This window comes from Lutjanus erythropterus, chromosome 13 (genome assembly GCF_056507025.1).
Source record: "Lutjanus erythropterus isolate fLutEry1 chromosome 13, fLutEry1.hap2, whole genome shotgun sequence".
Lineage (NCBI taxonomy): Eukaryota > Metazoa > Chordata > Actinopteri > Lutjaniformes > Lutjanidae > Lutjanus > Lutjanus erythropterus.
Window position 1 is genome coordinate 34052714 of NC_139329.1, and position 12432 is coordinate 34065145.

Below are 12432 nucleotides of genomic sequence, written 5' to 3' on the forward strand. Positions count from 1 at the left end.
GTTGTTGAACAATTGCTGCTTTGTGATGCTATGCTGAATCAATAAGACGTGTATCACTGACTGCTTTTTTTTAAAAACCAGACTCTTGAATCCTTCTACTTGTTAATAAGTTCACGTGTTTAGATGATACTTCTCTTTCTCTCTGTGGACCTGTGGCCCGGCGAGGAACTGTGAGCTGCGAGCCGGTCAGCAGGTCAAACCATCGGCGGATCCTGTCCAGTGGCTTTAACTGCCTGGTTACTGAACCCGAGGTTTGCTGTGACTCTGAACCCCCATCCTCCTCCTCCTCCTCCTCCTCCATCGAGGGAAGGGAGATACAATCAGTCACTAGCCAGTCACTGCCAATGGGCTCGATCAATCGCTCATTACTATTCTCCTCCAACCCCGCACCACCACACCACCTGCCAGAGGCGTCAGCTCGGATTGAGAGTGAGGTTACTTTGAGTTAAGGTGTGTGCAGGAGAGGAGGTGTCAGTCATTCATGTATTTATATATTTATATTTCATTTTGCTGCCTTTTAACCGACAAATCTGAGGATTATTCCATCACCTATGTATGTTAGGCATATTTTATTTTAGCTACTGAATTCAATGCAATAAAATAACATATGGTCAACGATGCTCGTCCTAGCTGTTGATTTCTTTTTCGAGAGCAGAGCGCGGAGGAGGAGAATCTGATAAAACGCTGGTGAAGTTTCAGGCTTTAATCCGGATTATAAATTGAGAACTGCATGGTGTTGTTTGATGCCAGCATTCAAAATAGCCAGGATTATAATCTGCCAAATATTCAACTCATCAGTACAAAAGAAAATTATCTGCCATGTTCATGCAGTGATGACTGTTGGATTATAGGTATTTAATTCAATGCTACAGCCAGATCTGATTAAAATAAGCTTTTTTTTTTTACTTTGGGATGAAGCTGCCAAGTCGATACAGAGCAGACAAAACTAGATGAGCTAGATTTACGAAGATTGCATCATTATAAAATAGTCTTTCATTGAGTTTTTACTGCTTTTACCTAAAATTCTAGATATTTCTCCAACAGTTTACAGTACATACACATGATCAAAGACAATAAACTGGGACATTCTGGAGGTCTGATTTTTATGGAGACCCAATAATCATGACTAAATACAGAAAAAACATAAATCATTTTACAATAAAAGACTACAGGTTATTAATCAGGTTGTAAACACGTTATAAATATTAATAAACAAATATAACCAAGTTATAACAGTTTTTATATATTGATGTGGGATCAATATTTGTCAAGACCAAATTACTGCTCACTACTAATTAATCTCAATAAAGAGTTACTACCATTTAGATAATTTGATATGCCAACTAAATGTTTAAGGTATTAAAATATGGTGACAGCGGCTAAATGCTAGCAACAGGTTACTCTTTTTCAGGGGTGGAAGTAACTAATTACAAATACACAAATTACTGTAGTTTTAAGTAGTAGTAGTAGATTTTCAAGTCTGTACTTATACTCGTACTTAAGAGTGCATTCCAAGCTATAATATACTTCGTTACTTTTAAAATCATAGTTGAGTACAATTTGATTTAATATCCAAACCTTTCATCTGCATTTCAGCAGCCAATCAGGTGATCTGATTCGATCTGATTAAAATTTTGTTCATGGATATTTAATCAATAGATGTGGCAGCAATTTGGACCGAGCCATTTACTGAATACAGACAATTAAACTTTGACTTAAAACAAGAAAAAATACAATGTGTCTAATGTATCTAATAAATTATCAATGACTTATCAATTATTAGCGTTTTCAGTTATTGAAGGAAAACACAAAATTTGCATAAAACTTTGCACGCAAATTTGGCATCAGCAGGTAACAAATACTCTGAGTAGTTTTTGCAATGAATACTTTGTATTTTTATTTTAGTACATTTCTGACAGCAGTACTTTTACTTGTAATTGAGTTATATTTTAGCAATGTAAAGTACTTGTACTTGAGTGCAGATTTTCAGTACTCTTTCCACCACTGCTCTTTTTATCCAGTGTGTCCTAACAGCTTATTAATGATTTCTAAGGTGTTGACGACCTAATTAATAACTATTCCAAACCATTTATAAAGGCAGTCTCATTGTAGCATGTTATCAAAATATCTATTATTACATCCAATGTAAAATAATCCTCTAAAAGTCATTATTGTGAAATATTATTTTTATTTTACCTTTTTTTGTTGCTTATATTCAGATTCACTACTGCAGTTTATTCAATATTTATTTGCAGCCTTTTCTATTCCAAAATATATTTTTTTCCAGAACGTACAGAGCAGAACCAGTTATGTGATCGGCTGTCCGTTCATTTTCTCTCCGCGTCCGTTTGTCTTGATTAATAGACGACTGATGGAAAGCAGCTTTATTAAATATTGGGAGAAATTAGGATATTTTGAATGAAATAAAAATATCTTTTGATAAATTTAATGTGAAAACAAACATAGTGATGAATTAAGTTTTTAAAATGAGCTGTGCAATTTTGTCTGTATTTACTCACTGGCTTGTTTATTGCCCAGTGTCCTATGTATTTATTGTATATACTTATTTACTGAATTTACTGTTGGAGCTTTTAGCTTCTTACTCAAAGCATTGTGTATTGATTGTCCTTGGATTTGAGCGGGCTTGTCTTGACTGAGTGTAGTGGACTCCAGCAGTAATCTTATTAAGAATTAATCTAAACCAGCAACTTCAGGAACTTTTTCTTTGCAAATTCATCTTGTCCAAGGTTGTAATAACTTTTCATTGTCTCCTTTCCCACATTAGATAATATAGTGGTTTTAATAACTGATCCTTTTTGAAACACTGATTCAACTGAATAGACACATCACCATTCAAACTAATGATTTTTTACTTTTATAATATGGACTAAAACAAATTCTTTAACATGTACTGTGTCCTGTATATTGTACTACACACATACATTTAGTCAGAGATGCATGTGTTTGGGCGCCCTCTGGAGACACAGCTGACCATGAATTCTTCCTTGTATCTCCCTAAAATACTTGGAAAGTACAGATTAAAAAATGACTCTTGTCTCAGTTTATAGTGTGAAAACCAGAAGAAGACAAACACAGTTGACCCCAGAATTCCTTTTAATGGATGGAAACATAGTCATGCCAGATTACTTCACAACCAACTGGTGAAGACAACAGCAGTACATATTTATGTTTATCCAAAAACCAAGGAAAAGACATAACGTGTACTTGCAGAGGAACACTGGTTTCCGCTCTGTTCACCATGCAAACGCAGTCGGCACACACATGACAGGAGAGTTTCCACTAAAAGGTTTTGAGTTCAGTCTCTGACAGCAGGATTTAGACAATAAATTACACATATGAATGAGAGGAATTGGGAGTTACTGTCTGTGAACGACACTATCAAAAGTCCTTTGAAGGAGCGGCCTGTTTTTTTTGAGTTTCTGTTGGTTGTGAAGGAAAAAGTCCGACACCGGGGGGGGAGGGAGGGGGGCAGGTTACAACAGAGGGGAGGAGAGGTGGTTACTAATGTCCTTTGAAGAAGTTCAAGGCACCAGCACAACTCTCATGGTGTTGGTGTAACCGGCACCGGGGCGCCAGCCAGTGACGACGATGGCCACATCACCGGACTTGAAGAATTTGCGGTGCTTGCCTACGGATAGAGAAAAGAGAGGTGTTAGCGATTCAATTCATTACTACACCTCTTGGCTTTTCATTCCCTCCTGATACTTTACTGTTTGAAGTCGGCTTTGTGACGTAGTTTAACACAACTCTCACCGTATTCCAGGGCAAAGTTCACGCGCAGATCAACGTCCTCGGCCCAGACATCGTTGGCGGGTTTGGTGTAGAGCACGGGGTAGATGCCGCGGTACAGGTGGGCCTGGCGGGCAGTCTGGCCACAGCGGGTCACAGCAATGATGGGGGCACGGGGCCTGTATCTTGACAGCATGTGAGCAGACCTGCAGGAAACAGGGACAAATTATTAGACTATGAGAGAAAATATTTCACTTTAAAATATAAATTGTGCCAAACCGTAGACCTCCGATAACAAGTCATAAAACACAACACTGAAATATATATGAAAGCAAACAGTTGGCTTTCTGCACATCTAGCAGTTACTGAGCAACATTATCATTCATTTGAAGTTGTGTTTGTGAAAACCTGGGGGATCTAAGTCCAGATCCACTCTCTTTTAGCTCTGTTTTTGGTCTCTACCAAATCCTGAGGGAAACATCTTGCTTTATAGTTGCTAAATGCTCCACTATATTCACCAGCTAGTCGATAACTGTGTCTGTCTGTTGTTTGGCCCTTGAGTAATCAGTGCACAGTGGGTTTTTAGAGCTTTTTCACTGCTCAGAACAGAACATTTGCACATTTACTAAACAATGACAAATAAAGCTTAAAGTGGGGCTTGTGGGCGAAAGTTGGCCTGCAATAAGGTTCGATTTGACCTGCCAGACGTGTTTTGCAAAAAAAGAAAATTAATAATTTGAAAAGATCCTAACATAAATGTTTATGTGGTTTTATTTGTATGAGGTGAACAACTTTACATATGTAGGATCCCTAATCATTAATTATAATCTGAGCAAAGTGGGCAGAGTGACATTTTGATTTGGAGGGCAGTGTCATGGTTTGGTGTTTTGTTTTGTTAGTTATTTCCTGTTTTATTTTGTAGTCCTTCTCTTCCCTCTTGTTTCTGTGACTTTGTCCCCCCCCCCCCCCCCTTTTTGATAATCATTTGTTTCACCTGTGCCTGATTAGTTCCTTGAGTATTTAGTCCTGGAGTTTGTATCTGTGTCAGTTTGACAATGCCCTTCTGTTCCCTAGAGTCCCTGTTTTACTCCTGGTTTCCTTTTGGACTATTCTCTCTCATTTTGATTGATCTTTACTGGATCTGATTTAACCTGAACTTCTCAGCTGCCCTTTTGTGTTTTGTTTCTATCATGTTTTTGTCCCTTCAGTCCGGTGACTTTGATAGTCAGTTAGTTAAGAACCCTTGAAATCTTATTATCCTTTTTCTTCTGTACAAAAGAATATAAACCAACAAGTGTTTCTGTCTTGACTATCCACGGAAAACCTTTGCCCCCTCACCCCCCGCTCCATTGAGTAGATTCCGGAGATAATACTCCATGAAACTCCTTTCACGCACAAGTAGTCATGTGATCCATTGTTAACATAGAAATATCATATAGCTGCTTTAATTATGTAATTATCATGAGGAAATCTGTCCAGCTGTCAGTAGTATGTCCTCTATCTCATGTGCTGTGAGGATGAACACCCAAACGGGGAGGAATGAACAGGGAGTTAAAATTAACTCGTAAAATGTCAGGGTTCAGATCTCAAAAGGTCACAAGTGGAGCACAGATTGTGAGCACCGTGAAAGTTGGCACACTTCATCTGAGCCAAGGGCTTCTGTCAGGGAGGGAGTGGAGGCGGAGGGATAGAGAGACATTATAATGCACCAGTTTCTTTGCTCGCTGTGGGAGCTGTGCAGGATATTATGACTCAGAGCACTGCAGAGGAGATTTACTGGATGGAACTTCTTCTAGGAGCCTCACCTGCCAGTTTTGGTGAGCACGATGATGGCGCTGGCGCAGCACTTGAAGGAAGCCTCGACGGCACCGATGGCGACGGACTCTGTGGGGTCACGGGTCAGATGAGAGGTGCGACGCAGCTCCTCAAACATCTGCCTGTGGAACATGGCTGCCTCGGCCTCACGGGCGATCTGCACATGTCAAAAAGGCAATAAAAATAAAAAACAGATTGAAGAAGTGTCAGGCTGCAGTCACACAGCCAGATTTAACTGCAGGAGTTAGTTTGTATTTTAAAGGACAAAACAAAGGGTCAGTGCAGAGGTCTTCATACCTGAAAGCACACTGAGACATGAAGCTAAACAACAGCGGCGGTCATGATGTCCTGGGACTGTTGCTGTGCACTGCAGATCCTTAGACACATGCTATCTGAGTGATATGATCACACAGTTAAAGCACAATGCAAGAAGACAACAAGGCATGTTTGGTAGCAGATGGACGGAGGGAAGGGCGGGTGCAACAGGGATACACAGAGCAAGTCAAACAAATACAGAACAAGCTGTTAGTAAAAACCCACGCTGATACCAGCGATGTGCTCTGAACGTCAAAGCTGCTTTTCCCTTTATTCTAAATGATTTATATAACTTACACCACAAAGCGTTACCAATGTTTTCTTGATGCTGCCACGAGTAGCATATTTTAAAGTTAATTTTAGCAATGTGTTGGTTACTAGTTCATTATTCATGACCTTGACTGTCACTGAACCGGGTATGTACCGTCATGGGACTGATCAGATGTCGAAACAGAGTTTAAATTTTTTTGCAATTAAATTTAATCTTGGTTTAGAGTAAAAGACTAAACTGGGGTTTAATTTATTCCCTTCCTTCTTTATTTTAAACTAGTTTTAAAGTTTGGGGCAAGATCATTTGAAATTAAACCATGATTTAATCAGGTTTAAAAATTTATCCTAGACAAAGAGTACAAAATCACCAGAACCACTGTGTTGCATCATCATGTATATCTGTTAGCTTTTGTCATTAAAAACCAGTGGCACAGCTGTCACATCAAATTTTAGAAACATGACCAAAACATGCACAAACACTGGTCTGGTCTTGGGATGGGACCAGTCAGGTCCACTCTTACCCTGTGCTGTGTGCGCACGGCCTCCAGGGGGTAGTCTCCCTTGGCAGTCTCACCACTCAGCATGATGCAGTCGTTGCCATCCAGAACGGCGTTGGCGACATCGCTGGCCTCAGCGCGAGTTGGGCGAGGCTTCTTGGTCATGCTCTCCAGCATCTGAGGAGAAACAACAAGACTGTCTGCTACATTTTTCTTTTTAAAAAGTTTTCCACATCCTGCTGATGTCACAGACCTGTGTGGCACAGATGATGGGCTTGCCGATCCTGTTGCACCTGCCAGTCATCATCTTCTGGGCGATGAAGACCTTCTCTGTTGGGATTTCAATGCCCAGGTCACCACGGGCAACCATGATGCCGTCACTGGCCTCCAGGATCTCATCGAATCTATCAGTCAAAAAGGGAAGACAATCAATTGAACAATTCTCCGAAGGTTCAGATCTGTGCAGATTCAGCGCTCATCCACCCACCTGCGCACACCCTCGTGGTTCTCCAGCTTGCTGATGATCTTGATGTCCTTGCCCTTCTCGCCAAGCACCTTCCTGACAGCGTGAACGTCAGCGGCTTTACGGATGAAGGAGGCGAACACCATGTCGACTCCCTGCTCCACGCCAAACTGCAGGTCCTTAATGTCCTTCTCAGACACAGCGGGCAGGTCGACAGCAGCTCCAGGCAGGTTGACACCCTTCTTGCTGCCCAGCATACCGCCATTTTCAATGTCACACATCAGGTAGTCGTTGCCTTAAGACACAAGAATAAAGAGAAACTTTATTTACACCAGTCAGCAGAAATTTGAGAGCTGCATGAAAGACAGACAAGCCGGCTTACCAATTTCTTTAACCTTGAGGGAAATCAGACCATCATCAACGTAGATGTGGCTGCCGTTCTGCACAACCTTGGTGATGTTCTTGTAGTCGAGCCACAGAATTTTCTCGTCACACTTTTCCATGTACTGGTCATCCAGGGTGAGCTTGATGGTTTCACCCTTCTTCAGCTCAACCTCAGCGGTGCCACTCTACACAACACCAGGGAGAGAAGATGAACATTTCTGCAGGAAACCTTCATATAACTATTTGTGCAGTAAATCAAGAAATGCCTGGTAATTTGGCAGAAACTCACGCCCTTGATGAGTCCGGTCCTGATTTCTGGTCCCTTGGTGTCCAGAGCGATGGCCACTGGTCTGTATTCAAAAGTTCCAGGGCCAAAGCTCTCAGTTGCATCACGGACGTTCTTGATGGTCTCGGCATGATACTGTATGACATGAAAGAGTGAAAGAATTTTGAGTTTTGTTTTAAAGAACCAAGGTGATACATGCGAACTAGACACAAAACCAACACTTTAAAAAGAATAAATTACAAAATTTATTTAAATAACAAATATTAGAAAATATAAGCAACAACAGGAAGAACCCATCTCTGAAATAACAACCGAATCTACATGTATATACACATATAAACACACACATTATCAACCAATAATGATTCTGCCCTTGGAGTAAAATGCCATGTTGTTCAAGTAAATCTGGCAGCTCACTATTTACTAATCACTAAACTATTGATAATTGATTACTTGTTGGTAGTTTTCCAAGCAAAATGGCAGAAAATGCTGTTTTCATCCTAGTTTCCTGGTTTCTAGTCATATTAAACTCTTTTGGATTTTAGCCTGACAAAATGAGACATTTAAAGTGATCACCTTTGACTTTGAGAAAACTGGGATGGATATTTTTCACTATTTTTTAAATTTATTATAGATATATAGATTCTGCAGCCAACACGACAATTTGCTTTAGTCTGTGAGATTTCTGACCCATGAGCCCAACTGAGCAAGTGAAAAAAACATTAATGAGGAACCCTGACATGGATAAGCCATTTTGACAAATTTTCATCAAAGATAGTAATGTGAGTTCTTAGTTTAAATGTGATTCTCTCATTGTACATATATTGTAAACTACGTTGATCTACTCTTTTATGGTTAGTATGTCTTTCACATGTAAGTTCTTCTAGATAGCCGAGGAACATGATTTTAAAATTTCAAATCATCTTTCAGCTTAAAAACTTTAAGCCGAAATCATTTAATTTAAATTTATTAAAGATTATCTCTAATTCTTAAAAAGTAAAATGAAGTTGGTACAACAAGAGGTGGAAAACTTTTACACAGTCACGCAGTCACAAGGACGTCACAGCACTGGTTGTATAAGTATATGTGGTACATCCTGTATGACAGCTGCAACACATTTTAGCACATGACATTGTTCACTCTGACTGCACAAAAACAGCTGCTTACAGACCATCACGTCTTATGTGAACAGTTTCCAAAATGTTTGACCTACAGGCTTTAAAGCAAAGAGTTTGACAAATTAAATTAAAAATAAAATACTTAATACAAAAACCAGAATAGTTTGTAAGTCCGATCTGTACACTGTCTACTGTCCTCAGTCAAATTATGAGCGTTGGTTTCACTGCGTGACTTCTCCTCATACTGTTGCTGCCAGGCGGACTCTCAGAAAAGTCCTATTTATAGCTGTACTGGCAACTGACACACCAACGAGACAGAGGTCAGATCTATTCTGCCCTTCTCATAACAAATCATATATCCACTTTGTTGTTATTTGCTCGAGTCATCATGACCAGTTTTATTACTTTTTGTGGTTAAAATCCTGGTTACAGTGCAGACTTTACTTTGATTTCACAGTGCTGAGTGATCACACCCTCCACACCGACGGCACAAAAGTCACTCTGAGAGTTGAGTTACATTGAAAAAAAAGCACTGCTGTTAACCTTTAAAGATCCAAATATCAGCTGTGTGTGGTCACACTACAGCGATGATATATCTGATGGCTCATCCACTCAGGTGACAGTGAAAAAGGTAAAAAGGCATGACTTTTAAAGGCGAAGGGTCAGTAGTATAAGGTGGGCCAAAGAGTTGGCTGTGATGCAGCTTGCTCGCCAAATCACAAGCTACAACACAGACCCAGCGGAGGGGCAAGTATGAGCTCGTAGATCACGTTACAGCCGCAGACGGTTCCCGGGCCACAAGAGTAATGTCACACTGATGGCTGCAGCTGCAGGGTAAATCCACACAGCCGCTCGCAGAGGGTAAAGAAACGACTGCTGTGCTGCTCCGTCTGGGTTCAAACGTGCTCCACTTCTGCACACACTTAGATCGGTGAGGTCACAGCAGGTGTTTTGGCTTCGACAACCACTGAATCACCTGTTGTGTCATCACCATTTGGGATTGTGTAATGCAAAAGGCTGTAAATGTTAAAGTTAAAGGCATAATATGCAGCATTTTCCTAAAAAATGTATAAACTCTTACGAACATAAGGCCTTTCAGCCATCACTTATGACCCACTAGAAGTGTGTGGTGGTGCCCTCTGCCTGTACTTCCCCGTTTTCTGATTATTTTGCTGTGCTTGGGACGCTTTACCAACCCAAAACGTCAGCATTTGAGACTGGGAATGAGACTCAACGATCAGTTATCGTTCTGGTGCATTTATGAACAGCTTGGCTCACCTCATGTGTGCCATGAGAGAAGTTCATTCTTGCAACGTTCATCCCAGACTTGATCATTTCCTTGGCCATGTCCACAGATCGGGAAGCAGGTCCTGCATGGAGACAGGTGAATGATGAGCCACTGAGATATATATAGAGACTGTATAGATGTTTTAAACAAATACACAAGAGAATAATCTTTGGATGAAGTGTGTATCGACATGAGTCTGACCGATTGTGCAGACGATGCCAGTGTTGCGAGACACGGCAGGCTCAGAGTCGATGTCCAGCAGGCACATGTGCTCGATGAAGGTGTCTGCCATGGCAGCGTGCAGCTGCTGGGTGTGAATGATGGAAGAACCCATATCCTTTGTCTTCGACATGGCTGTATCCGTGTCTGCAGGAAATGTCCTGTGGAAACAGCGAAGGAAACAAGAACCATGATTGATTAGCACCTGACAACCGATGTATTATGGGTTATATTGGAGATTCATGGGCCACGGTTGCAGCCTAAATGGTTACAACCAAGAACTTGTAATAGAAGCTACAATAAAATAAAAAACTTATCACATAAACGTGAGTGCATACAATTGCAAAGAATGTGGAAAGTAAATCCGAAACTAAAGAAAATCTCTATCAATGGAGAAGTGCACATTTATAGAAAGGAGTGACCTCTCAGTGGATTCATTTTTAGTCTCCAGCAGTGGTGAGTGACTGTGCAGGCTGACCGAACAGCCTGTGCATAAAGCAACAACGACAGTGTGTGCCTGCCTGACTGCACTCTCCCACATTCCAGCGGGAGTTTACATGCAGCTGAAGAAGAAGAGCTGCTGGTCACTTCTGACAGAGGCTGAAGATTTTTCGAATAACTCCAGCTCTCCAGGAGGACGCTGACATTATTTATGTTGCATGAAGTGCAGAATACAAACAAACAATGTACGTTAAAATGACAAATCTATTGAAGCTATTAAAAGTTATCAGGATTCAGTTTACAGTCGAATCCTAGAGGTGCGCAACATGCATGACAGATGTGTGTCGTCAGCATGGAAACATGGCATGTATGCTGGGACACCATTCCTGCACACCCAAAATACCACTGAGAGTATTTATGGACGGCAGAAACATATGAGAAAAACCATTGTGTTTGCATGATAAAATGTCTGTTAGTGAAATATTCCTAGTCTACAAAAGCTCATTTTAATTAATGCACCAGATAATTACTAAAATGAAAAAATCTGTAATTATAGAGTAACAAGGCATACATTAGGCTGTTATTTAGTTTTCTTTATGCTTATTTTATTATTCACTGTCCACCAAATTATCAGCTTCTGAGGACATCTAGATTGTCAATACTCAGATAGGAAAAAAAATAAAATAAAACTTTAGATGTGTAGTATGAGAACAGGGTACAGATAAATAGATAAAATACAGACAACTAATAAATAAATCAAAGTTAGAGAGCTACATGAAACCTGCTGCTCCTGATAGTTTGGATCAAAGTGATATTATGCACAATCATTATTATAAAACTGAAAATATTATATTCATAAATTATATTTTTCAAATTGTTTGTTAAGTTAAATAACTTTGTAAAAAAAAACATGAGAATTTCATTTAAACTAGGAGACTGTCCTCTTCACTCTCTATGTCACACAGGAGGCAAATCTACTCGCTGTTACTCACCTACTGGGAAAACTTTGCAGGGACGAAGGCGCCACTGGTTCTGCTGGTGCGACAGTTTTTATTCCCCTCACTAACCGGAACTACTTTCCTGGGTGAAGAGCACCCGGTGACACCCCGTGACACAGGATATAGGGCGCGGCAGTCAGGGACGAAATTCACCTTTTTGACAACGAGTTGAACGTAGATTTTTCACAGGGAATATATTTAATGTTTTATTTAGGTGAATATCAAATATAATTTCATGTTTTTTTCTGTCAAAAAAGCACAGAAGTTGGGCAATATTGTGGGAGGATACAGCGCAGGTGCGATGTTGTTCGCCTGACCAATCACAGAGCTCTCCGCTGATGCTTCGTCACCAACTTGGACCTGAGCCTTAAATTACAAGACAGAGGAGACGACCTCTGACGGCTTTACTGCACTTTCTGCTGTATTTTATGTTTTTTATGACTGTTACTGATATTTAAAGTACAAACCTTAAAGGGGAAGAAACATACTGCGTTATATATTATTATTATTATTATTATTATTATTATTATTATTATTATTATTATTATTATCATGCAGTGGCTCAAATTGCTGTGAGCTGAAATGAGC

General features: G+C 40.2%; 1 protein-coding gene across 1 annotated transcript; it reads right to left on the minus strand.

The window, feature by feature from the left end:
* Positions 1–3096: 3096 nt before the first annotated feature.
* On the minus strand, positions 3097–11990 carry LOC146316955 (pyruvate kinase PKM-like). The gene is made up of 11 exons (XM_084733271.1): positions 11839–11990; positions 10388–10566; positions 10177–10268; positions 7784–7915; positions 7493–7679; positions 7135–7405; positions 6901–7051; positions 6672–6824; positions 5556–5722; positions 3775–3956; positions 3097–3649 (listed from the first exon to the last, which is right to left on the minus strand). The coding sequence occupies exons 2-11, from the start codon at positions 10536–10538 to the stop codon at positions 3543–3545; spliced, it is 1593 nt and encodes a 530-aa protein (XP_084589397.1). The 5' UTR covers positions 10539–10566; positions 11839–11990; the 3' UTR covers positions 3097–3542.
* Positions 11991–12432: the final 442 nt, after the last annotated feature.